This window comes from Ochotona curzoniae, unplaced genomic scaffold (assembly GCF_017591425.1).
Source record: "Ochotona curzoniae isolate NIBS_2020 unplaced genomic scaffold, NIBS_Ocur_1.0 contig_1274, whole genome shotgun sequence".
NCBI lineage: Eukaryota > Metazoa > Chordata > Mammalia > Lagomorpha > Ochotonidae > Ochotona > Ochotona curzoniae.
Window position 1 is genome coordinate 8,460,571 of NW_024465023.1, and position 26,481 is coordinate 8,487,051.

Consider the following 26,481-nt stretch of genomic DNA (forward strand, 5'->3'; position numbering starts at 1 on the left):
AGGGGCGGGGCTGCAGGCGCCTGGGCTGTTCCAAGGAGCGCGCGCCGCCCCCGCCGCGCCCCGCGCCCGCCCTTGCTAGCCGGCGCCGCTCGCCCCCTGCATTGCTGATGCTGCTGCTGGCAGACATGGACGTGGTGAATCAGGTACGCGCTCCAGCACCGCGGACAGAGCCCGCCGCTGCCGTCCGCCTGAGCCGCCTAGCTTCAGCCTAGCGGCTCTTAAGAGGTGGTGGCCAGGATCCTGACCACGCTAGACCCTAACCCCGGCGGAGGGGCTTGGGGGGGGGTCTGCGGCAGGTGAAGGGAGGGAAGGGGAGGTGGCGGAGAGGTGTGTGCGCTCTTTGCCGCAACGAGCGCCGTTCTCACTGCGCAGCGAGAGCCACCAGAAAACCCCGCGCTTTGCTGGTGACCTCGAGAAGGAGGAAGGGGACCAGGGGGCTGTGGGGGGAGATCAAGGTGGGGGCGGCATAGCATAGGGAGAGAGGAAGACTGGGGGGCTGCGGATGAGCTAGGAAATAGAGCGACAGAAGGTGTGGGGGCGGGGGTGAGGGAGGGCTGACACCCGCCCTTCCGAAACCAACTGCACCCCGCTTGATGACCAGGGCCCGTTCTCCCAGAGCAGACCCAGGGGGACGATCGGTTTTGCCTTTTCGACTTCCCCCACCCCCCTTAACTGTCTTCTCTCCCCCAACACAAACTCAGCGAAGCCATTGCCCGGCCCTCCCCCACCTTCAGCCGTCCAGACCCTCCGCGCCATCTCACTGTTCTTCACCACCTCAGAACCTCGCCCCTTCCCTAACCAATAACACCCCTTTCCACGCTCCCCCTTCCCGTCGCCTCAGACCCCTCCCCACCGCCTGACTCACCTTTGCCGTGCAGACCCCTCCCCCTCTGCAACCAACCGACTCCTGCCGGCCTCGCCCGCGGAATGACTCACCTTCACCGCCCAAGACCCCCTCCCCCACGTCAGGAGCCCGACGCCTGCCGCGACCTCTCCACCCGACCCCTCGCCCTTCACGGTCACGTTTAGCTCCCAGACCGGTCCCCTTTCCACAACAGTGCCGACCCCATCCGGATCCTCATCACCGCTGACCTCCCCAGCCATCTGACTCATCATCACCCCAGAAGCCAGCCCCCCACCACCGGAGGGGTGGAGGGTGTTTTCTCAGAAATTCTACTGCTGCATGCCTTCCTTAAGGTCTCTTTTGCACCCCCTCTCCAAATGCCCTCGAAGTCACACACCCCATCCCCAGGATTCCTCAGCTGAAATATCTTAGCCCCTGATCTCTCTCTCTCCCCTGCAACCACGGCCCCCCTCCCCTGGGTTTCTCTTCTCAGCTGGTGGCCGGCGGTCAGTTCCGGGTGGTCAAGGAGCCCCTTGGCTTCGTGAAGGTGCTGCAATGGGTGAGTGAGTGCTGGGCTACCCGGGGAAGGGTAGGGGGTGCAGGGAGAGAGGTGGTCAGGTCCATCCAGAAAAGCAGGGACACCATAGAAATGGAAAACAAGGGATGGATGGGGGGGGGGAAATGGGAGAATTGGGCTCCAGGTTAACATTCCCTGGGTTGGGGGGGGGGGTGTCGGGGGCCACAGCAGGGATGGGCTGTGACATCACAGGGCTGAGGGTAACCCTGTTGTGAAGTTGCAGCCTGTGACATCCTATCTCCTCTCCTAAAGTGACGGCAGAGGTGGAGCCTCCAGCGGATTTCTAGGGGACAGGTTCAAAGCCAGAGAAATCCAGAAACAGTGAAGGATACAGAGAGAATGAGAGATAGGGAGGGACATGCTGCAAAATAAATAAATGATTTTAAAAAACATACAGAGATGTTGCAGAGACACAGAGAACAGAGAAGCAAACAGAAATTAACACGGGAGAGGATAAGAACCAAGGAGGTGAGGTGAGGAAGAGAAAGACATTAGGGAAAAACGATAGGGGGAAAACAAAACAGAAAAACAGAGACAGTGAGGGAGAAGAGGAGAGAAGCATCCAGAAGCCAGCAGGTGAGAGACAAACAGATCAAGATGCAGAGACACTAACACAGTGAGACAGACACCCATAGAGCGCTCAGGGAAAAGAGACACCTGGAGAGGCAGACCAAGACACTTCTGGGAGAGACAGGAGAGAGATGCCAGGAGAAATCAAGACGCAGCAAACAAAACACGGCAAACCGAGACAGACGGGGGAGGCTGACCTGGACAGAGAGGGGCAGAGAAGGAGGACGATTGGGGCCAGAAGAGGTAGAGATGGAGAGAAGTGGGAAAAGCGAACCACACCCCTGTAATCAGCTTGTCCTTGGTCCGATGAGCCCTGATTAGGCAGTGGGGGTGGGGAACTCTCCATCTGCTGCTGCCTCTGCTGGGCCCCTGCTCAGTCCAGAGGAGGGCACCCCTCCTCCCCTGTGCACACAGGCTCACCATGGCCATCACCATCCTTGCCACCCAAGGTCTTTGCCATCTTCGCCTTCGCCACCTGCGGCAGCTACAGTGGGGAGCTCCGGCTGAGCGTGGAGTGTGCCAACAAGACCGAGAGCGACCTCAGCATTGAGGTGGAATTTGAATACCCTTTCAGGTGCGCCTCCATCCTGGGGTCCCAGCAGATAGGCTGGGGTGGGGACTGCTTGTACCTTTTCCCCCCCAAGGGACTCCCGCCCAACCCCTACCTAGAAGAGGCACATCCACTGGGATCACGGCCTTGCACCTGGCACTGCTCTGCACATCTAGGACCATGTGATGAGCAAAACATGCAAAGGCTATTCCCTTCTGGCTGGAGTTCATGTGTATCAACATAACAGGTGCCCAGTGAACGTTAGCCCGAAGTGTCGAATTCCCATTCTCTCAGGCACGCCTTCCTCACACATTCTTTGAGAACCTGTTCTATGCTGGTACTGCACAAAAAATGTCATGGACATAATAAACAGTGACTCAAACAGGCCAGACCTCCCTACCCCCACATGATAACACACGCACACATTCACAAGAGGATAATTGCAGCTCCAGAGAAATACAAGGAGGGGCTCCTCATGGATTTTCTGCTAGAGAATGAAGGATGATGGGGCAATGCTGAGACTCAGGGAATTGTGACACCTGCCCGGACAGCTGTAACACTCATGAGCTCTTACTGGGTGCAGAGCTGGGTGCTGGCTGGATATGGGTGAGTATAGGTGGCATGGTTACCATGTCCCAGGGCATGGAGAGACAGCTGCATGGGACTCAGTTTCAGTAGAGGCATCTGAGCTTCCTCCCCTACTTAGGCAAATCCCATAGCCACTCTGGCTCTCTACTTTCTCAGCTGTGAAAAGGGGTCATAGCACCCAGCTCACAGGTTGGTGGAGAGGGTGTGATGACTTCAGACTTGCCCCAGGACCTGACATACCATCAGGGCCTCCTACTTTGTCTTTTTCAATAAGGAGAATGAAGATATCAAAGAGACTCAAGAAGCAATATCATGGACTGGGTTTTAGGAAACTGGATAAGGTTTTAGGGACGCTAAGGTAAACATAGGCTCCAGGACCGGCGCACTGGGGAGGAGGGAACAGTGTAAGCAGAGGATAGCCAGGTAGAAGCCCTCGGCAATGATGAAAGGAACACCAGGTCCAGGTAGCGGGTCAGCCAGGGACCCACAGGCTGCTCACAGAGGCCAGCACAAAGACAGTCTGGGGCAGGGAAGGGCAGTGGACAGCATGGCACACAGCTTGGGAAGCCACAGCAGCACAAGCAAAGACCCTGTGGACCACTCCCTCCCATGTACCCAAGTCCCACTGACCAGTCACCCCTCCCCCACTGCCTCTGAGGACCAGCCCATCTCCCTGCCCAGCCCCCTAGAAACACAGTCATCCCAAACCCAATGTACCTCCTTATTCCACCGCTTAGCAACTGGATCATCTGTGACAAGTAACCTTGCTGAACCACTCTGTTTGTCTGTTAAATGGTTACCCTAATTCTCACTTTAAAGGATTGCTCTGGGGGAGAGGGGTCATTACATGAGGCAAAGGATGACAAGTTTTTAGTGATGGATACCCTTGCCTTTGGCTTATCTGCTACCCAATGGGCATGGGTATCATTTTCTCAGGTTCAGGATCCTACTCACCACTCCTAAAGTCAGAGGTCTGGGACCCTACTTCAATCCTTTCCCTCCCCACCCAATACCATTCTCCCTGTAACCCTTTCCTCCACAATGCAGGAAAGGCTTTCATCCCAAGGCACTTTCCTAAATCTATTCCTCTACACACATGCACACACACACAGATCCCTCCAGCTCCATTTCTGGGCTCTTCTCTGCTCTGCATACATTTTTTCCTCCTCTCAAATACCCAAAGTGGGGTAAGGAAGTGAATCAATACAATCTAGGGGGGAAAACAGCACTCAGATCCCAAGCCTGCCATTCCCTCACCAGCTGTGACTTTAAGGCAAGTGACTGCACTTCTCTGAGCCTCTGCTTCAACCTCTGTCCCTTCTCTGCAGTAAACATTTCTTGAGCCCTCTCCCAGGCCCTGAAGATACAGCAGCAAACAAAACAGGAGGTGGGAAATGCAAAGATCCTGGGGTCGGAAGGATGGCTGGCAAGACCTGGGCATACCCAAGAGACCAGAATGCCTGGGCCAGAGTAAGGGATGAGTGACACCTCTCTCACCAAGGGATACTTGGAGCAATCAGTGCCATGTGATAGGTGCACAGCAGGTGCTCTTTGAGTGCTAATTTCCTCCTCTTTCTGGGACCTCATGGGAATCTGGGTGCCCCATGGCTTGTGGGCAGAGGAAGGGAGAAGGTCCTTAGGGGCTAGGCCACACCTGCCTCTCTCTCTCTCTCTCTCTCTCTCCCCCACCCCCCTTTCTCTCTGCAGGCTGCACCAAGTGTACTTTGATGCTCCCACCTGCCGAGGTGGCACCACCAAGGTCTTCCTTGTGGGTGACTACTCCTCATCGGCTGAATTCTTTGTCACCGTGGCTGTCTTTGCCTTTCTCTACTCCATGGGGGCCCTGGCCACCTACATCTTCCTGCAGAACAAGTACCGAGAGAACAACAAGGGGCCCATGCTGGTGAGTGCCCCTCAGCCAAGGGTATGCCACGACCACAGGGATCTGTACAGAAGCAGCCACCAAGCATGGTGGTGGCAGCAGTGGCTGAGTACATATAGGGCAGCAGGGGCACAGAGTCCTAGAGTCACGGCGACAGACTCCCAGCCCGCCCAGAATCGCAGACAGCCCCATGCACCTGTGAGCCTGGCAGCTCTCCCACGACTCGCTGGTGTTTGAGAGCCAAAGGAAGGAGCAGGCAGACACGCACTGTGACAGTCCCACATACCACCCTGCTGCACAGACACTGATTGCAACACATCGCAGACATGAAATGACATGAATTCCCACGGGCCCATGAAAGTGGAAAGCACACACTCCTTTTCTCCCCCTAAGCTGCCCACCCCCTCTGAACACACTGCAATCACACGCCCACACCACACATCCTCTCCATCAAAAAGCTTGGCGGTAGGGGTACATTCAGGTGAACTCAAGGGAGAGACCTATTCTAGGGCGAGACGGGTGCTTCTTTCCCAAGAAAGCCTGTGATAGGAGGAGGGCTCAGCGGGAAGCAGCCCACCCCAGCGCTGCTGCCTTCTTCACCCCCTGCCCTCCCCTAGGACTTCCTGGCGACGGCAGTGTTTGCCTTCATGTGGCTGGTCAGCTCATCCGCATGGGCCAAGGGCCTATCTGACGTGAAGATGGCCACAGACCCTGAGAACATCATCAAGGAGATGTCCATGTGCCGCCAGGCAGGAAACACGTGCAAGGAGCTGAGAGACCCTGTGACTTCAGGGCTCAACACCTCGGTGGTAAGGCCTGGGGAGTTGGGGAGTTTGCAGCCCGGTGGGTCGGGGTAAGTGGTGGAGGGAGAGAGAGAATGAGAAAAGAATCAGAGGAAGATCTAAGGGGCTTCCCGGAGGAGGAGGTAGCATATCAACCATAGAGCATTAATGGATATCATCTGTAAGCACCATGACACCACAGGCGGGTCTCTAAGGGGAGAACATGAGCATGCCTTCTGTCCAAATTGGCTTAGGACGTTTGGGGTCCCAGATCCAACCCTAAAACCTTCTTGGAACTCAGTTTTCTGCGGTGCAAAATGAAAGAATAACCTGGACGCCCTCTACTGGCAAGAGTCAGACTTGCTGAGCTCAAACCCCAACTCTGCTATTGGCCTGTTCTGTGACCTGAAACCAGGCTCACAGCCTGTCCAGGCTCAGTTGGCGTCCCAACAATGGGCCAACCTACAAACTGAGTCTTTAGGTAAGAGATAACATACAACACTGCAGTGTCTGGTAAAGGACCTGGCACCAGGTAGGTCGGGTTCGCGTGCTCCTCTTCCCTGTCACAGGTTGGCTGTTTGGCCTTGGGCAGCTCAGCCTCTCTGGGTCAGTCTTAAGTGTAGGATGGAGCCCCCACTTTGGTTTAAATAAATACCAGCTGAAATGCTGACATAAAAGGTAAAAGGCATATTCAGTGTGTCAGCTTTTAAAAAAATATTTTCTGCAAGTTCCACATACCGAAATCTTTGGAAGTATCTATTCTATACATGTGCACTCACACATGTACACATGTGTGTATGTGTCCCAGCAACATGTAATAAAATGTATGCTTAGTTTGCCATATGGCAAACTTAAATTTACTGTCGTTTATACATATATAAGCATGTTATGTAATAGGTACACAGGGATATTACTTGTATATATAATACTGATGGCTCTCAAAACTCCAAAAAGCTGAATTCTAACTCGTCCTCCAACAAGATGCTTTGTTCTGTACACCGACTTCACGCGTTGACACCCAGAGGGTCTGGGAGCCCCGTCGAAGCCCACGGCTTCAGACCCCAGTGCCCAAGAGCATGCGGGTGGCCTCGATGTCCCCCTGGTGGCCGCCGAGCAATGAGCGTGGGGGGAGGGGAAACGACAGCCAGCCCTTGTCTCCCTGCAGGTGTTCGGCTTCTTGAACCTGGTGCTCTGGGTCGGCAATCTGTGGTTCGTGTTCAAGGAGACAGGCTGGGCCGCCCCGTTCCTGCGCGCGCCTCCCGGTGCCCCTGAGAAACAAGCCGCACCCGGGGATGCCTACGGCGATGCAGGCTACGGGCAGGGCCCCGGCGGGTACGGGCCCCAGGACTCCTACGGGCCCCAGGGCGGCTACCAGCCCGATTATGGGCAGCCTGCTGGCGGCGGTGGCGGAGGTTACGGGCCTCAGGGCGATTATGGGCAGCAAGGATACGGGCAGCAGGGTGCGCCCACCTCCTTCTCCAATCAGATGTAATCTGGTGAGTAACGGGCAGGCGTTATGGCCAAAAGAGGGTGCTTGAACGGAGATGAGCGGGTCAATAAACCAATAAGAGTCAGGAGCCAACAGGGGCTTGCTGGGCAAGTTAGAGGCGGAGTTTAAAGGCATCAATAGAGAAGCAGGATTACTTGCAGAAAAACTAGCCAATGAATGAAGAGGAGAGTGGGGCTTGAAGATGGGCATAATGAAGAGCCAATGAGTGCCCTTCAACGGAAGGGCGGGGGAGAAAGATGGGAAAAACAACCAATGAAAAGAAGGACTAGTAGGAGGACTTGCGCAGTGGAGAATCAGCAGAGCCTCCGGAAAGAGAAGGTGGGTCTTACAAGTGATGACCAGCCAATAGATGGTAACTTGGGCTTGGAAGGTCAGACGAGCTCACCAATCCGGGAGGAGGTGATAGATTTGCGGCAACTCCCCAAGACTGGAAGTCAGGAAGGTGGCATGGAATTTCAAGAGAGGAAAAGGGGTGGAGTGGGGAATTGGAAAGACTTGCTCAACTCCGCGGCGCTAAAAGCGAAGCGATCGCCCTCACCTGAGGCCGGGGTGGCTCCACCTTCACAATGTTGCCACGGTCTTCCCACAGTCTCACTGTCATCACCCCCGGGACCCTTACACAGGGCTCCACCCCCGCCACCGCCACCGCCCCCGCCCCCAGTGTGTTCTACTGCCAGCGTCCTGAGGGGATTCTGTTCTCTCTGAAATTAGGCCTTGGCCCTCCTGTGCTCAGAACTGTGCTGTGGCTCCCATTTCATTCAATTAAAAGCAAAAGTTTCTGGGGTCACTGAGCTCCCTTCCCCCCCGCCCCTCCCACCTCACTCACTCTCACACACACACACACACACACACACACACACACACACACACCCTTCTCTGACCTCATCTCCTGCCACCCACCCTCCAGTCTAATTCAACCACAGTCTGACCTCAAGGCCTTTGTACTTGCGTTCCCTCTGAAGTCACACACACATGCACATACACATAGACAATCTGATCGTTTTACCTGGTCACCTCCTTTTCATCCTTTTGGTCACTGACTTTGCCAACTCTCACCCCCACCTAACCCTGTGGGGGGGAAAAAAAAAAGTTCCTTTGTTATCTCTCGTGGTGCCCTCCTTTTTTTTTTTTTCTATCACACCCTGTCATTAATCTTTCATATATTTCTTTTTCTTTTTTTAAGATTTATTTATTTATTGGAAAGGCAGATATACAGAGAGCAGGAGAGGCAGAGAGGAAGATCTTCCGTCCGATGATTCACTCCCCAAGTGATCGCAACGGCCGGTGCTGCGCCGATCCGAAGCCAGGAGCCAGGAACTTCCTCCTGGTCTCCCACACGAGTGCAGAGTCCCAAGGCTTTGGGCCATCCTTGACTGCTTTCCCAGGCCACAAGCAGGGAGCTGGATGGGAAGTGAAGCTGCCAGCACCCATATGGGACCCTAGCGAGTTCAAGGCAAGGACTTTAGCTGCTAGGCCAGGCCACCGGGCCCTCATATATTTCTTGACTGTCTCTTCCACTTAGACCAAGGGACCTGACCATAACAGCCATGCTGCAGCCTCTTGGACATGCCCTCCTAACACTGGCCCCCAGCCATTGCATTTGCATGTCACCTGCTGAGCACCTTACATAAAGCTAGGTAACTCACTTAATAACTCAGAGAAATCCCTGTGGGACACCTGTCCTCTCCTTGTTACAATGTAACCTCTTAAAACACAGGACTCTGTTTTGTGTCACATGCCTTGTTTCCCAAGGACTAGAACCTGGGTTCATTTGTTTTTCTTGAACTTCCTTTCCCCGCCGCCCCCCAGGAGGACCATCAATTGCTTTGGGACTACATCCAGTGAGAGTTAGGTTTGGGGATATCTTCCCAGGGGGGCCAGCTGGGATGAAGGTGACTCTAGAACAATGTGTGCGGGAAGAACAACAACAAAAAGGCCAGTAGGAGAGTGAAGGCAGGGAAAAGGCACAGACCAAACCTTGTCTGGACCCCCTCTCCTTTCTGTGTTTTTTGTCTCCACAGGTCAGTGCAGCCTGGGAGGACCCTATGGGTGGGCAAGAGCTCAGAAGAAGGTCTGCCCCCCTTCCTAACCCTATGCCCTAGGTCTCCAGCCCTCGAACCAGGAGATCCTGTCTTTGCTGTTTATATATATATATATATTATATATAAATATCTATTTATCTGAGCCTTCCCCTCCCCCCCATGCACTCAGGGCCCGGTCTTGAGTGGGTCCACCCATCTCTCACCCCCGTCCCTTCCCACTGCATCCTTCAGCCCCTCTCTGTTCCCCAGCCCTGTCTCCTGACACCTAGGGGCTCTAAAGGGAGGAAAGGGAGGGGTCAGTGCTCAGCTGTGTGGGGAGCATGGACATGGCTTCAGACTCTTCTCCCTCTCTCCCTCCCTGCTCCCAGTCCTGGCCTTGGTTCCTCCAACAGTGACAGGAAGAGAAGCTGGCAGGGGGAGATGTTGAGGGGCGAGGGTTGAGGCCAGGAAGACCCAAGCTGATCTAGGAGGAGAGCCCTGGAGTGGAGTGGACTCGGGATCCAGGGACACAACCCACATACCGCTTCAAAAGCAGAGGGGGTGCTTGTTGATGGGCGACTTTGGAAGGACGCTGAGGCTGTGGTTGTGGAAGGGGCGGGACTTTAAGTGGGGCAAAGGGTGGGCAGCATTTGAAGTCGGACAGGGTTCTAGCACAGAGATTTCACTCAAGGTGTGGAGAAAAGATTTACAAGAGCACAAAGGGACTGGTTCTAGGAATGAGGCTTGAAGTAGGCAGGAGTGAGGCTCCAGAGTGGGCTGATCTCAGATTGGGACCAGAGTAAAGCGAGATTCAAGAATGGGCCAAGCTTGGGTAGAGGTGTGGGTCAGCGTTCCAGAAGGGGCAGGGTTTACAGTGGCGCAAGCACGGTGGTTTTAAATGGGAGCAGCCCCACCCCAACGGGGCAGAGTGGAAAACGCTTTAAAGGCACTGGTTTGGGCAGTAGATTGGCAGAGTGGTGGGGGGAGCCTTGCTAGGAGCTGCAGGATGGGATTGTTAGGGATTAGGGAGAATGCCCCTGGCCGAGGCCCAGGAACACAGGAGGTCTGCGTAGATCCGAATGACAGTTGAGATTGCCAAGATGGCTAGGCATTTAGAGATCAGAGCCAAGGGGTCCATGGGCTGACCTACCCCTCTTCCTCCTCCCCTGCCCTCTCCCTTCCTCCGCACCCCTGCCTGTCCCGTCCTGGGGTGCTTGGCGGTCCGGTCTGGAGTCCCATCCCTGCACCCTCTGCTGTGTCTGTGATGTCGGTAGTGCCTGTGATCGTGTGTTGCAATTTTGTCTGGCTGTGGCCCCTCCCCTTTTCCTCCAGGCACCCCCCCCCCCATTTCCCACACCCTCCGGTATTGTTTGAAGACTCCCCTCCCTGAGAAAGAACAAATATGATTAATTCCCCTCCCCCAAATAAACTCCCCTACTACCTAGTAGACCCGGATCTGATTTCACCGTGTGTGTGGGGGGGGGCGTTGATTTTGGTTTTCTTTTGGGGGTGCCGGAGGTAGAAGAGAAATGACAGAGAAGAAGCAAGAGGTGAAGTCTTGTCCGCAATGCCTTCTAAGAAGTCACACTTTGGCGATGCTCGCCCACGCTGCCGGCCACTGAATGTGTCCACAATTCTGGTCCCTTAGCCACGCCCCCTCCCCAGATCCTGGGGAGCCACTCCTCTAGTCTTCGCGGGTCCCAATAGGACTCCCTGGCTTCCCAGGAGACACTTCAGCCTACCCTACCCGCTCCTTGTTCTTCCTTCGAGCTATCTCCATTTCCTCGCCTTCCCCTCCCGGCTGCGCAAGGAGTGGAGACCAGTTTAGGTGGTGAGGCGGGGCCCCGGAGGTGGCTCCTAAGTTAATTCCTTTATTCATTCTCTAGCAGCGCCCCCCCACACACACACACACACACCTCCCCGGTTCTTCCCTGGGGCGAGGAGGGGCGGGAAGTGACCGGGTGGTGTGTAATAGGGGCGGGGAGGCGGGAGGTTCCCGGTGCGCTATGATGAAAGGCCTGGCTGACCGCCGCCGCCTCCATGTCTAATTAGAGACCCCGGCCCGGCGCCTGAGTTCTGATTGCCTGGCGCAGGACCCCTTCCTCCCAGCCCCGAGGCACAGCGAAGTCCAAGAGCGCAAAAGCCTCTGAAACTTGGCTTCGAAAAGAGGATAGCTAACTGGGAAGAAAAAAAAATCAGGGCAGAGGAAGAACGATTTGGAGATCTGCTCTTAGGGGGACTTGATGGCTGGGCCTATAAGGATAGAGACAGAGCGTGGAAAGTTCCTAGTGGAACTTGGCCAGTGACTTCAGCTCCCCCCCCCCATAAATCTCAAACAGTCTTTGCTCTCTGTGCATCTAGCTCTCATAGGGACAAAGGAACACCAGCTGGAGCTAAATCCAAGCTGCCTAGCTCACCACCCCTTCCAAGTCAGGTCCCCACCTCCGAGTCCCCACTCCCTCCTCTACAGATTGTCCCGGGAGAGGTCACTAGCACACCGGGGGTTCAAGAGGCCGTGTCTTGCGCTACGCGGCCCAAGCTGGGGGGTAGGGGAGGACAACAAAGGGTTGGGAAGTGTGAGGGGTGCTCTTCCACCCAGCGCTTCCCTGGGCTGCTTGCAGCTCATCTCCAGATAGGGGCTGTCTCCTCTGCCGCGCCGGGAGACACCGATCGAGGGGCGGGGCCCTATGGGGCGCGCTCCTCCCACGCCGGTGTCGAGTTTACGGAACACAGTTCCCAGGCCGGACGCGCTGTGGCTTGACGGCCCGCGAGGATTGCATTCGCCTGACCCGGCCCTGCTTGACCCTGCCCGGGCGCGCCATGTTCGCGCGTGGGTCCCGGAGGCGCCGCTCAGGGCGTGCGGTGAGCTGGACTCAGGGCAGAGAGGCGTGGGGTGGGGGGAGGAGGGAGGAGGAATTGGAGCGGGTGAGGGGAATCAGGGGTAAACTGAGGCACAGAAGAGAGGGCCGGACTTAAGGGCAGCGAGTGTGATTCCCGCAAGGGACCTGGGAGTCTTCCCACACCTGGGCACCAGAATGCCAGTGGCATTTAGGGTGAAAGTGTATAAAGCTGGTGGCCTACGCTAGCTGCTAACCCATTCTCCGCAGGCCTGCTTCCTGGGCACCCCTGGGACCTGCTGGTTCCTCTGTCCTTGAAATACTGGAGGTGATTTCGAGGGCCAAAGAGTGGGCCCTGGGGTCTTGGGTGGAAAGGGACTTCCCGAACTTCTGGGGGGCAGGGGCCAATGCTTTAAGGGCTTATGGAGTGAAGAATTTGGTGCGCCAACGTTAGGGCATTGGGGGCAACCAGGTTTCCACTAGAGCCAGAGAGATGCAGAGAAGTGAATAACCCTGGGACAGAGAGTGTAAAAGCCAAGGCGTTGAGGGGTACGTTTCTGAGTGCAATAAGGGCCCCTGAGATCCTGTGGGAGGATCCTTAGGAATGAGGGGTGAAGTCAAGGTTTGGGGGAGGGGGTAATGAGTTTCCCAACTAACGGAGGGGGAGTTCATGTTGGGATCCTGCGGGTGGGGTCTCAATATTCCCTGCCCAGTGGACTTGGAATGCGGCGACTGGCTTAGTAGAAGGGGCGCAGATGAGGCGTGGAACGGGATGCCAAGCTTGAGCACTCCGAGCTCTGGTGGGCCAGACCCCATGGAAATCTGGGGCCCGGGGGGGGGGCGGTCCCTGAAGCTTGGAGGGGAGAGAGGTGTTCAAAGCAGGCCAGGAGAGGGGGAATTCCCTGAACGGGCAGGCATAGAAAGAAGTGTCCTCGGCTAGCCCACCTCTGCTGGGCTGTGGCCCCCTCCCCCGCGCTCCCGGCGCTGTCCCAGCCTGCCCAGCGCTGCCCTAGTGGGACAGGCCCCAGCGTGCGGTTGCGGGCCCTGGGAGCGGAGGGGCGGGCTTTGACTTCTCCCTCCCGGCGCCCGCGCCCCGCCCGGCCCATCGTCTGTCCCCGCCTGCCCACCACAGCCTCCAGAGGCAGAAGATCCCGACCGGGGCCAGCCCTGCAACTCATGCCGGGAGCAGTGCCCAGGCTTCCTGCTGCACGGCTGGAGGTACGCGACCCCTCCCCAGGGCCTCAGTCTGGGCCAGGACCCACCCTCAAGGGAACACACCCCCAACCCCTGAGAAGCTCAGGCCACGTTGCTAGGAATGGGCTCTGCCCACCGCCCGCCCACTTAGGGAAGTCTCCGGCGCAGATTTGGAGCCCCACCCACAACTGTCCCCTCCTCCAGAATCCGCCAGGCGCCTCCGCGTTCCATTTGCCGGGAGATGCTCCGCTGCCCCCAGACTCAGGCCCCACCCATAGACTCCCAGAGCCCCGCTCACGCACCAGTCAAGGGCCGCATCACACAGGCTACAGTCCTGCCTCCGGGAAGGTCTCGCCACCCCCAAAATGAAATGCCAGTCCTGAGGGAAAGCGCCTCGGTTTAGCCCTCCTATCTCAGTCTTGTGCCACCGCCCCTACTCACGCCCGGGCCCTCTTACACCTTCACCCCTCCCCCCAAGGGGCTTGCAAGCTTTCAGCCCCGCCCCTCCCCCACCCGCCTCACATCCCCGGTCTCCCTTAGCTGGAAGCTGAGCCCTTCCCAATCTGCAACCCATACTCCACGATCTTTCCCAGAGGCTCTCAGCCAGCCCCTGGCTCGTTGTTACGTCTCCGGTCAAGTCCCAGCCCCAGGCCGGAGCCCTATGGAGGTGGTGACGACCCGCGAGTTCCCGCCCCTCCGTTGAATCCGGACTGCGGAGGACTCAGAGTACACAACCATCCTAACCGACCTCCGCCCCGGCCCCCTCAGAAAGATCTGCCAACACTGTAAATGCCCGCGAGAGGAGCACGCTGTGCACGCGGTGCCTGTGGACCTGGAACGCATCATGTGTCGCCTGATCTCAGACTTCCAGCGCCACTCCATCTCAGACGACGACTCAGGCTGTGCCTCGGAGGAGTATGCCTGGGTACCCCCGGGCCTCAAGCCGGAGCAGGTGACCAGGGACCAACTGCTACTGTTGCTCTCCAGTGGGTACACATGCATGCAAACACACAACACACACACATGCACACTCATCGGGAGCCTCCTGTGGAGGGTGGAGGGGGGCAGTGGTACCTCGAGTGCGGTAGTTAGTTACACTTCAGAGTGTCCTTCCTCTGTGATGGAGGGTGGCCATCCTCCCAATACCTCACAAGGAATCCTCAGGGATCACTGGATCATTACCCCAGGGCCTATTCGCCCCACCTGTCTTTCACCCCCTTTACCCCACTACTCCAGTCACTCATCTTCAGTGATTGACTCATTTAATGAGATACAGAGCACCTGCTGTATGTCAGCGTTCTAGTCATTGGGGGGATGCAACAAAGAACAAAACACACAACACCGTGTTTTCCTAGGTAGAGATTAGTTACCTGAAAAGATATGCAGACCATAATAAACACACTTGAGAAATACAGTCATCGCTTGGTGTCTTCAGGGCGCTGGTTCCAGGATTCTCAGACACCAAAATCCACAAAGGCTCAAATTCCTTATATATAAAAGAGTGTCTTATCATAGATTCTTTACACGCTCAAAGTCATGGCTAGGCCTGGATACAGTGTAAATACTATGTAAATAGTTGTAACGTGATGTTGTTTAGGGAATGCTGACAAGATCTAATTTTTTTCATCTGTCTTTAGTTTATAGCTGGTTGAGTCCTCACATGCAGAATGTACAGATACAGAGGGCCAATTCTGTGTGTCAGGTGATGTGAAGGCATGTAATTTTAAAAAAAGGCAAATAAGGGGGTGGAGAGACAGAAATGCTAACCTTGTAAACAGGGTGCCCAGGTAAGCATCTATGAAAATTTAACGTTTGCACTTTGCACTGCCCTGGAAGTTAGAGCCGTAGAAGCAAAGGGAAGAGCCGCCACCAAGAACCTGAGGCAGGAGCGTACTTGGCCTGTGTGTATGACAGATGGTAAGGAGGGCAGTGCCACCGGAGCAGAGGGAGTAGGGAGGTAAAGTTAGGTGACAAGGATCATGAAGAAGACTTGGACCATGAGCGTGGGTGCAAGCAGGGGTAGCAGTGGGGAGGGAATGGCTGAGGTAGTCTAGGTGAAGTACAACAGTGCTGGTGGGGGACATAGTGAAATCCGATTCTGGATACAGTTGAAGTAGAGCAGAACTGAGACTTGCTTGAGAGTGGGGAGAGGAAAGGGAGTGAAAGACAACCCACAAAATGAGAAGCTTTGCTGGCATGGGGATGGCCAAGGCACAGGCAAGTTAGGAGTACAAGCCTAAACGTTGGGGTTTGGCCATCTGAAGTTTGAGACAACTAAATGACCACGTTGCCTACAACTAAAAGAAGACCTGTGTCCATGACAGCTTGGCCCAGAGGTGATGGTTACAGCAGAGAGAGCTGATACAGTTCCCGAGGGAGACAAGGTCAACAGGAGGACCAAGTCCCAAGATCCCCTCCCCAGCACATTTAAGAGTCAGCTAGTTGAGGAGAAGCGCAAAGTGCAACAAAAGGATCCGCTGAAGGTGGGAGGGAAATGAGTGTGGATCCTTCTGGTGTCCTGGAAGCCAAAGGAAAGAAAGTGTTTCCAGGAAAAGGGAGTGACCAGTAAGCAGGGTGCAGGACAACCTAATGGATCAACTCCAAGGAGGACTGAACAATGACTTTAACAACGTGGACATCCGCTGACCTTGAGAGCTTTGCAGGAAGTGCACTGGGAGGGGGATTGTGAGGGAAGGGGCGGAAGCCTCCCAGAGTGGAGTCCAGGGAGACTAGGAGAAGCGGAAGTGTTATGCAGGTGTGTGTTTGCAAAGCTTCCAGGGATGTTTGCTGTAAAGAGGTTGGAAGTGAAACAGAGGGGGGAGGGGTTCACACATGAGGGAACCCTTAGCAAGGTCGGGGAACTAGAAGGAATGCTCTAGCCTTTGGGAAGGAAAGATGAGAGGCAATTAGGATGAGTTCCCTGTCTTGATGTTTTCACATTTCTCAGAGAAGTCGAGGGGTGGGGGGACCCAACTCACTGCTGATTTCAATGGTTCTCTTCCACCCCACCCATGTCCTCCTAGGTGTACCAGTTTTTCAGCTGCCTGCCAGAGGACAAGGTCCCCTATGTCAACAGTCCTGGAGAGAAATACAGAATCAAGCAGCTGCTGCATCAGCTGCCTCCACACGACAGTGAGGTGAGGAGAGAAGATGGGAAGGGTAATGCCAGGTACTGGACACATGCTGCGCAAGCGCAGAGCATCAGGAAAGCAATGGACAGGGGTCAGGACAGGAAAGCTGTACTGAGGTGAGGTGAGAGGGCTTGTCGGGCTGGGACCAGAAAGGGACATTCCTTGGAAGAGGCACAAATAAACCTTGAATGAACAGGTAAGTGGGGGAGGGGGATTCTCAGGCACCCATGCCATCTACACAAAGGCCTGGAAGTAAACTTAAAGAAAAATGTATTTATTTACTCGAAAGAGTTGCAGAAAGCAAAGAGAAAGAGAGAATCTTTCATGCACTGGTTCAGCCCCAAATGGCTGCAATAACCACAGCTGGGCAGATGAAATCCACAAATCAAGAGCTTCTTCCAGGTCTCCCATGTACATGCAGAGGCCCAAGCACTTGGACCATTTTTCGCTGTGTTTCCCTGGCCTGTGACTAGAGAGCTGGATCCGAAGTGGAACAGCCAGGACTCAAACTGGTGCCCGTATGAGTTGCTGGCATCAAGGTGGTAGTTTTACCCAATGTGCCGTAGCACCAGCCCCAGAAGGAAACTGTTTTAAGATTTATATATTCATTCATTTATTTGAAATGCAGACTTGATTTAGACGGGAAGAGACAGATAGAGATCTTTTTTTTAAAGATTTATGTTACTTTTATTGGAAAGTCAGATATACAGAGTGGAGGAAAGACAGGAAGATTTTCTGTCTGCTGATTCATTCCCCAAGTGGCCACAATGGCTGGAGCTGTGCCGACCTGAAGCCAGGAGCCTAGAGCCTCTTCCGGGTCTCCCATGCAGGTGCAGGCTCCCAAGGCTTTGAGCCATCCTCAACTGCTTTCCCAGGCCACAGGCAGGGAGCTGGATGGGAAGCAGGGCCACCAGGACTAGAACTGACGCCCATATGGGATCCTGGTGTGTTCAAGGTGAGGACTTTAGTTGCAAGGCTACTGCGCCGGGCCTGAGAGAGAGAGATCTACATTCACTGCTTCATTCCCCAAATGACTACAATGGCCAAGGCTGGGCAGGTCAAAACCAGGAGCCAGGAGCCTCCTCCAGGTCTCCCTCATGGGTGCAGTGTCCCAACGCTTTGGACCGCCCTCAACTGCTTTCCCAGGCCACAAGTAGGGAGCTGGATGGGAAGTGGAGCACCAGCTAGCGTTTCAGATGACACTCCCATATGAGATGCCAGCATAGCTAGCAACAGCCCCCGTGGAAGGAAATTGAGTTTCATTAAGTGGGTGGAATCTTAAAAGGCCAAGGATAGGCATCAGGGAAGAGCCTGGAAGACTCCTCCAACTGCCACTCCCCATCCCCCACTCCAGGCCCAGTACTGCACAGCACTGGAAGAGGAGGAGAAGAAAGAGCTTAGGGCCTTCAGCCAGCAGCGGAAGCGGGAGAACTTGGGGCGTGGAGCAGTGCGCATCTTCCCGGTCACCATCACTGGGGCCATCTGTGAGGAGGTGAGCCCTGAAAAGACCTATGCCTATGCTCCAAACTCTGGGGTGCAAGACCTAATTCCTGGCCCTGGGAAGCCGAGGGCTGCTGCTTAAGCCTCCGCACCTGCAGTCTTGGTGGTCCATTGTCTGTTGCCCACATCTTAACTATTGGACAGGGACTATTGCCAAGGGCCCCTAGTGGATGGTGTGTATCTCTATCGCCCCCTGGTGGACAGGACTTGTTCCACAGATCTTGCTGCTGAGCACGATTTGTCTGTAAGGAAACCCTGACATTCCTTTTCTATTATTGCCTCCTCTCCAAGCAGTGGACATGGGTGGGGAGCTGGGGTCTGTCTCTTTATGGATCCCCCAAAGCCTTTAAAACTGACCCACAGTGGTGGAACCTGTCTCTGAAGCCTGTCCATGAGTGTCATTTGGTTTCCAAGGCCCTCTGTTGTGGGCGGTGTCTGTGCTTATCATGTACTGCTAGGTAACATGTGTTATTAAGATCTCAGTTCAGATGGTGTTGGTCTCTATGGTTGCCCACTGGGTCCGACTGGTCTCTGGGTCTTGCCCAGCTCCCTATGGGGGAGGTTTACCTGACAGTCCCTTCTCCCCATGGGTGGGGCCTGTCTCCATGGTTTCTCACAAGCTCTAACCCCAAGTGTAGGCGGAGCCTGTCTCCAAGCAGGCCTGGAGAGGGGGGCCTGTCAGAGGTTCACCTTGGAGGAGGCCCAAGTACGACATCCACCTGGCCATTGCTCAAGGTCACCGTGACAGTCTGTGTCATTTGTCAGTGTGGAAAGCAGATCGGAGGCGGGGACATCGCGGTGTTTGCCAGCCGTGCAGGCCTGGGCGCTTGCTGGCACCCCCAGTGCTTCGTGTGCACCACATGCCGGGAGCTACTGGTGGACCTCATCTACTTCTACCATGCCGGCAAGGTGTACTGTGGCCGCCACCACGCGGAGCGCCTGCGCCCGCGCTGCCAAGCGTGCGATGAGGTAGGAGCGGGAGGGGAGAGTGGGCGGGGCCCTGGGGGGGCGGAGCCTTCTGAGGGTCACAGGTGATTGATCTGCACCCCCAGATCATCTTCTCCCCAGAATGCACGGAGGCAGAGGGCCGGCACTGGCACATGGGCCATTTTTGCTGCTTTGAATGTGAAGCTTCTCTGGGAGGCCAGCGCTACGTCATGCGTCAGAGCCGGCCACACTGCTGCGCTTGCTACGAGGCCCGACACGCCGAGTACTGTGATGGCTGCGGAGAGCACATTGGTGGGTGACTGTGGCGGACTGGATGGCGGGGCGGGGGAGCGGCGAAGGGGGTGCACATGGAGAGCTGGGCTGCAGGATCTATCATATGTTGTCCTGTCTTTGAAGTCTAGCCCCAATGCCACAGGCCTGTCCCCTTTTCCTGAAAGTAGCACTCCCAACACCACTGGCTGCGCCATACCTTCGGAACCCCACCTACACGAAGCCCCATTCAGAACACATGCCAGTGTGCTCGGGGCGGGGGGCCTGCCCCAGTTCTCTCCCACCCCCCACTGCTTCATTGGTTCTTCCACAGGCCTGGACCAGGGCCAGATGGCTTACGAGGGCCAGCACTGGCATGCCTCAGACCGCTGCTTCTGCTGTAGTCGCTGCGGGCGGCCCCTGCTGGGTCGCCCTTTCCTTCCTCGCCGGGGCCTAATTTTCTGCTCGCGAGCCTGTAGCCTTGGGGCCGAACCGACCGCTGCCGGCCCAGGCCGCCGCAGCTGGAGTGCAGGTACAGTCACTGCAGCGCTCACAGCCCCTGACACAGCCTCCTTCTCAGCCGACGAGAGGGCATCGGAGACTTCCACCAAAGGCACCTGCACGGAGGCGGAGCCTGGTAAGAGCCACGCCCAGTCGCAGCCACGCCCCCAACCCCCCCTTGGCCCACCACCTGCTGCGCTCCAGTCACCATCTCCAGGCCTAGTCTCTATCCCAAACCACACCCACCTCGTGAGTCCTGATTCCGTCCTGCTTCTGCGTGAGACCTGTCCCCTACCTCAGCTTGTCTCCGCTGGGGCCCAAGTTCCTCTCTTCCTTTCCTCCTTAGAAGACCCCCGCCTTCTCTCTCTGAACCCTCCTTGGCTCCAGCTTAAGGTCCCGCCTCCTTCCCTCCGAAGCCACAGCCCCACACCTACAATGGCTTGCTCTTTCCACCGCTTTCCCCCGCACTCCCATCCTCTGGCCTCTGCCCCACAACCCACAGATGCATGACTGCCCGCATCCTCTACCCCCCTGTCCCACTTCGCCACTGCCGATCCCGGGAAGGTCTTCTGTCAGCATCCGCGCAGGCCTGGCAGGCGGCACCCACACAGGCAGGAATCCATGTCTCTTTTTAAATCAGTTGCAGGTCCCGAGGAGCCCTCCCGCTTTCTGAGAGGGGCGCCCCACCGCCACTCCATGCCCGAGTTGGGGCTCCGCAGTGCCTCAGAGCCACCCTCGGAGTCCCCCAGCCAGCAGGACCCGCGCCCCGAAGAAGGAGCTTTCGGCCGCCAGAGCACTCCGCGGGTCAGCTTCCGAGATCCGCTGGTGTCTGACGGAGGAGGTCCCCGGCGGACTCTGAGTGCTCCTCCAGCCCAGCGCCGCAGGCCACGCAGCCCCCCACCCAAGGCCCCCAGCCGCCGCCGCCGCCACCGCCGCCGCCACCACCATCACCACCACCTCCGCCACCCTGACAGACGTCGTCACCACCAGTGTGACTTGGGATCGGGGTCAGACTCGGGATCTTGCTCCAGTTCTCCCTCCAGCCCCAGTTCCGAGTCCTCAGAGGACGATGGCTTCTTCTTAGGGGAGCGCATCCCTCTGCCCCCGCACCTGCGCAGGCCCTTGTCGACTCAGGATGCTGCCACTGACACTGCCAACGCCCAGGCCCCACCGCTCCCCCCGGACTCGCGCTCAGGGAAGCCTGGCCAGCCGCGAAATAAGAACTGCATCGTGGCTTGAAGGCCGGCAACATAGTGCATCGGCTCCATTCTGCAGGGCTGACGACTGCCCCCTCTGCAAGCTACTAAATCAACAGTCCCCATCCTTCCTCTCTCACTGTGTCACATTACTGAAGTAACTCAATAGGCCTGGCTTCTTTGCCTCCTTGTTCCAGCTGCCTCAACTCCCCCTCCCCATGCTGAAAATGTATCCGTGATCCATCAAAGGATTAATTTATTATCACATATTTGTACAAATTGTTTATTATTTATGTATCACTCCACAGAACCGCCACACACGCACACGCGCGCACACACACACACACACATACACACACACAAGAAGCTACTTGGACTAGCTTCCAGCTCGGGCTTGGGGTGGCAAATCTGAGATGGCCTGCTCCCTCATTCTGTGGCTTACTTGGGGGCGGGGGGTCTAGGCAGAGCTGGTGTTTCCCTCTGGGTAATGCAGAAGGCAGAAGGACCTAGGTACACCCACCAAGGTGCTCACACCCAGGAGGCTTGACTGACAGATGGGGAGATAAAATTCTCCCAATAAAGGCAATTTGGCTTCCATGGTGGCGGTGGGGGGGGGGGTGGGGTGCTGGGAGTATCGTTGTGGGGGATGGGGAGGAGTTATTTCTGTGGAGCAGTTAGGGGACGTCACCTACACTGGGCCATCCGTGGGATCTGTAGGAGGAAAAGACACAAGTATTTACTGGCTGGGTCCACGCATGCAGGTGACAGGCACGCATGCTGTAGCTTACAACCCCGAGAAGGCATTGGGGCCTGGCTTGGGACACCCCTATGCTTTCTTCCTCACCTTTCCTGCTCTCCGCAGCTCATCCCTTACCCACACCCACACGCATACTTACCAGTAGGGGCTGCTGTATGTCTTTGCTGCCGAAGAGGGAAGGTGAAGTAGGCATCGTAGCCAAAGAGGCAGGTAGCAAGTAGGCCCAGGACCTGGGAGTGGAGACAGGAATGAGAAGGGCTGGGCTGGGAGGTCAGCCCACTCTCACCTCCCGGTATGTGCCACCTCCTCCAGTGACTCCCTGCTAGGTGCCGTCGTCGTGAGAAGCCAGAGCACCCGCAGGGAATGGCTAGGAGACTTTAAAGCCTTTCCATCTCTCTGCCTTGTCCCTCCCAACACTAAGGCAGCCACAGTCCATGGGGAGGGGACACAGTTCCTACTCCCTTGGTGACAAACTTCCAGCAGATGGTGGCCTGCTCTGACATAGGGGGCCAACTATTTAGACGTCCCAGAAAGGTCCTTTGTGGCGAAACCAGGGCTAGAACTACACTTTTGCCTGCAGGTCTGAGGACAAGTGTGGTCCACCCAGGGAAGGGGGCGGGCTCACAAAGTTCTCCTCCCCTGCCCCAGGGCCTTTACCCCTGCTGCGATGATGGCAGGCCTTCCACTCCCGACGAGAGCGAAGATGGAAGTGATCAAGTAGAGGACTGCCGCGATGAGGGCCCGGAAGAAGTCCTGTGAGGTGCAAGGAGAAGGCAGAAGTCAGTGAGCAGAGTTCCAGGCCAACTTGCACTACCCGTCAGTCCTCCTCCCAGCCACCCACTCCCCAGCCCCTGCGCCCCCTTCCTCACACTCCAGGGCCAGTTGATGACTGCCATCCTGGAAGGCAGGTCACACATGTAGATGACAAAGAAGACGGCAGCAAGGACAATCTCCACCACAGACAGAGAGGAGTATCCTGAGGTCCCCGCGCTGAAGCAGATCAGAATCACCAGGCACAAGATCTGGAAGGATGACAAGGGAAAGGGGGAGGGGGCCTTCCATCAGTCCCCAGGCCAGTGGGGGACAGGAGGTGGGGAGGGGACCTCAAACTTCCACGTGGACCAGGTCTGGGAAATGACACTCAGTTAAAGATGAAAGCCTTTCTGTGTGTTCACTGTCGCCCAAACGTTGTTCTAGAAGCCTCACAAATACCAGATCCACGTCACCATCACACCGAGTTGATGAGCTAGGTACTATCAAGACTGGCTGGACTTTTATGGGAGGCACAGAGAGGTGAAGTGGCTTGGCTCAAGGCCCCTCAGCAAAAAAAAAAAAAAAAAAAAAAAAAAGTCGTCGGGTGCCTCAGTTTCCCCTTTTCCCCTTCCAGGAGGAAGTAAGCTTGTAAGGGGAATGGCTCTACCAGATGTTCTGTGAACTTCTCCCACAGCAGGATCCGCTTCCTGGCCTTGGGGCGGGCGTGGGGCGGGAGCTGGGCGCGGGGGAGGGGGGTGCGGTGAGCTTGGAGGAAGGCTGGGGGACGTGAGGTTCCCTGGGCAACCCCTTTGGGAAGCGGGGAAAGTAACAGCCGAGAGGCGGGGCTCGGTTAAAGGCGCCATACTCCTTTTCCAAGTGACACCAAAGTGGTGCCCAGCTCGAGGGGAAACGGGAAGGCAAGGTTTCCCAGTGGCTGGAAAAGTTAGGGACCTCCCGCCGGGTCCCAGAAGGGCGAGGAAGAGCTGGCGATGGGTGGAACGCCCTACCCTTCGGGGCTAGCGCGGGGCCGCTCCCCAACAGGCCCCACCCCTGGGCTCATTGCCAGCCCGCCTGCCAGTGCCCAGGCCGCGCCACGCCCTGCCACGGGAGGCCCCCACTGCACAGGACCCCTTCTATGTCCCCGCCAAGAAGTCCACGCGGGCTCCCCCACTCGCGTAGCCTGCTAACATGCATTACGAGCTGCTTGCCACCAGCCGCGGGCCACCAGGTCCCGACCACCTTGATCAAACTCCACTGGCGCTCCTTGCGCCCCAGGTTTCAGGCCCTCCACGACGAATCCCCCTCAACTGCGCCCCTCAGCCCTGCGCCCGGACCACGTGCCGGCTCACTCCAATCTATCCAGGTCGGAGCGTGTCCCACTCTAGCTCCCAACCGCCACGGCGCTTTTGCCCACCCGCCCGGTCCCCAGACGCTCACAATCTCAGCAAACAGGAGTATTCCTTTTCGGGTGCGCGAGAACGTGGTGCAGGCGGCCCAACAGCCAGGGGCTGAAAAGCGTTCAGAGTCCGCCATGGCGTGGAGCGGAGTCGCTGGGACTGCGGAGGATCTGCGAAAGCTTGCGGGCGGGTTCGAGGACGCTCTACACCAAGCTTGTCCTGCCCGCCGTCTGGCCGAGAAGGGGGCCCCCGGGGCGAAGGAGAGAGTGAATCACCGCGCCGAGCAGAAGCGGGCGGGGCCGGAGGGGGCCGGGCCAGGTGGCTGCCGCCCCGGAAGCCCCCTCGCCCCGCCCGTCCCGGACAAACCCGGCCCTCACCTCACCCCCCCCCCCCCGGGGGCAACCCCTATCCGGGGTGCTGCTCCGGGCACCCGCTGCTATAGTGAAGAGATCCTTCGGCCTTTGCGATTACAAATGCACCCGGGGCTGTCACAACTCGGAGCCGCGAGAATTTGGCTTTGGGACGAAGTGACTCAGTTTCCTTAGCAAAGGAAAAAAAAAAATTAGATTGCTGTGAAACCTTTAAGACACGAACATGATGGAGCATATTTCTAGAATTGAGAATATTTTGAATTTTGGGAAGTTTTCCCCGTGAATGCATATACAGTATATTTCTTCTCACTCTCAACAGGGTCTGGAACTACTGGGTTAAAACAACAGCAAGGGGGCCCAGCGAAATGACCTAGTGGCCAAAGGCCTCACCCTGCAGCCGCCGGGATCCCATACGGGTGCCAATTTGTGTCTCAGCGAACCTGTGTCCCATCCAGCTCCCTGCTTGTGACCTGGGAAAGCAGTTGAGGACGGCCCAAAGCCTTGGGACCCTGCACCCATGTAGGAGACCTGGAAGAAGCTCCTGGCTTCAGATCAGCTCAGTTCCAGCTGTTGCAGCCACTTGGGGAGCAAACCAGTGGATGAAAGATCTTTCTCTGTCTCTCCTCCTTTCAGTAAATCTTACAAAATAAATCTTTTTTTTTTTAAATATCTTACCCAAAAACATGTGGTGATAAACGAGGTGTTTAAAGTATTCCTTGTTCCTTGTTAGGACAGGTCTTTGTAACCAAATGAGACCCAAATCTGGGGGGCAGTGGGGATGGGGAATGGTTGGTTTAAACTTGCTAATTGCAGATAAAGCATCCAGGAAGCCTGGAATTCATCACTGAGCAGTGATGACCACACCACCTTGCTAGAGAAAAGGGCTGAAGCACAACAGGGCCTGGCGAACACCAGGCAGCTCAGTAACACGAGTCAGACCTTGGGCCTAGCCACAGAGCCAAGGGGCTGAATTTTGGAACTTGTGATCCCTGTAAGTACTGGTGCCAGGTGCTGGGCTCAGTTTTCTGCTTCTAACGACAGAGGAGCCGGTTGTGGTCAACCCAGTTTTTAGATGGCAAATGGGGAAGCAGCACATATTTATTGCTGGAAGTTTGGCAAGACGAGGGGCTGGTTTCGGGGGTGCCAGGCAGTGTAGCAAAGCTGATGACAACTGTAGGTGTGTTATCTAGTGAGCAAGTCATTCCGGCCAGCTCAGCCTGAATTTCTGCATCAGAAACAGGAATTTTGTTTCCGGACTGGAGATCACTGAGACGCGCTGAGTGCTCATTCGCCAGACCCCACGCAGCCATTCATTCTGATTTCATTTTACAAGGCTCAGCCCTTGGACCTGCCTGCTCAGCGTCCCTCAAACACAGGGGCCCTCACCGCTGCAGGACTCCTCCTCTCTCTCAGCCCAAAGGAATAATTTCATAGTGGAAGGGTTGGAGCAGTCTTTCCCCGTGCTGAATGTAAGCTTTCTGAACTCTGCGACAGCTTGCCTGAGTTTGTCAAACAAACACAGACTTAGCCGCTTCTTAGGGCCTTTGCACTTGCTCTTCTCACTGATGTCAAGGTCCTTCCCCCAGCTCTTCATTACATGTGGCCTCTGGTCATTCAAGTTCTGAATCAAAATGCCAAGTCTTCAAAGAGGTCAGTAGCCCATATATCCACCCATATGATTTTCCAATGGCGCTTTTCTGTTGCGGGTTTTGTCACCCTCACTCCTCTATGACATCATATTTTATTTATTCCTTTTCTTCTTTCTTGTCTGATATCTGTCTAATCCCAACACATCACCTACATAATGATATACATTTTGGGACTGCATTATAGCTTAGTGGGTTAAACTGCCACCTGCGACACCAACTTCCTCTATAGGCATGAGTTGGTATCCCAGCTACTACATTTCTAATCCAGCTCCCCACTAATACACCTGGGAAAGCAGTGGGATATTGTCCAAGTCCTTGGGCTACTGCACCCATGTGGGAGACCTGGATAAATTCCTGGCTCCAGGCTTTGGCCTGATCCAACCCCAGCTGTTTTGGCCATTTGTGAAATAAACTAGAGAATGGCACCTCTTTCTCCCTCTCTCTAACTCTGTCTTTTCAATAATTATATAAAGGACCCAACATGGTAGCCTAGCAGCTAGAGTCCTCGCCTTACATGCGCCAGTATCCCATATGGGCACCGGTTCTAATCCCGGTAGCCCACTCCTGTCCAGCTCCCTGCTTGTGACCTGGGAAAGCAGTCAAGGACGGCCCAAAGCCTTGGGACCCTGCACCCACTTGGGAGGCCTGGAAGAGGTTCCTGGCTCCTGGCTTCA

General features: G+C 56.0%; 3 protein-coding genes across 5 annotated transcripts; 2 read left to right on the top strand and 1 right to left on the bottom strand.

Annotated features, from left to right (window-relative positions):
* LOC121170433 (synaptophysin) lies at positions 1 to 9,467 on the top strand. Of its 2 annotated transcripts, XM_041001635.1 has the most exons (7): positions 105 to 143; positions 1,338 to 1,403; positions 2,441 to 2,565; positions 4,837 to 5,032; positions 5,629 to 5,820; positions 6,959 to 7,289; positions 9,325 to 9,467. In XM_041001635.1, exons 1-6 carry the CDS (start codon positions 108 to 110, stop codon positions 7,283 to 7,285), a joined length of 942 nt encoding a protein of 313 aa, XP_040857569.1. In that variant the 5' UTR covers positions 105 to 107; the 3' UTR covers positions 7,286 to 7,289; positions 9,325 to 9,467. The 2 variants fall into 2 exon arrangements, with proteins under 2 accessions (XP_040857561.1, XP_040857569.1); XM_041001627.1 differs by lacking the exon at positions 9,325 to 9,467 and having other exon boundaries at positions 1 to 143; positions 6,959 to 7,291.
* A 2,600-nt stretch (positions 9,468 to 12,067) lies between these two features.
* PRICKLE3 (prickle planar cell polarity protein 3) lies at positions 12,068 to 21,147 on the top strand. Of its 2 annotated transcripts, XM_040998757.1 has the most exons (9): positions 12,068 to 12,186; positions 13,294 to 13,379; positions 14,124 to 14,307; positions 16,379 to 16,492; positions 17,841 to 17,978; positions 18,752 to 18,955; positions 19,039 to 19,225; positions 19,518 to 19,820; positions 20,325 to 21,147. In XM_040998757.1, exons 1-9 carry the CDS (start codon positions 12,145 to 12,147, stop codon positions 20,921 to 20,923), a joined length of 1,857 nt encoding a protein of 618 aa, XP_040854691.1. In that variant the 5' UTR covers positions 12,068 to 12,144; the 3' UTR covers positions 20,924 to 21,147. The 2 variants fall into 2 exon arrangements, with proteins under 2 accessions (XP_040854691.1, XP_040854700.1); XM_040998766.1 differs by lacking the exon at positions 16,379 to 16,492 and having other exon boundaries at positions 12,099 to 12,186.
* PLP2 (proteolipid protein 2) lies at positions 21,120 to 24,069 on the bottom strand. Its single transcript, XM_040998778.1, has 5 exons — positions 23,828 to 24,069; positions 22,507 to 22,659; positions 22,295 to 22,390; positions 21,777 to 21,867; positions 21,120 to 21,591 (listed from the first exon to the last, which is right to left on the bottom strand). The coding sequence occupies exons 1-5, from the start codon at positions 23,921 to 23,923 to the stop codon at positions 21,569 to 21,571; spliced, it is 459 nt and encodes a 152-aa protein (XP_040854712.1). The 5' UTR covers positions 23,924 to 24,069; the 3' UTR covers positions 21,120 to 21,568.
* Between the last annotated feature and the right edge of the window lie 2,412 nt (positions 24,070 to 26,481).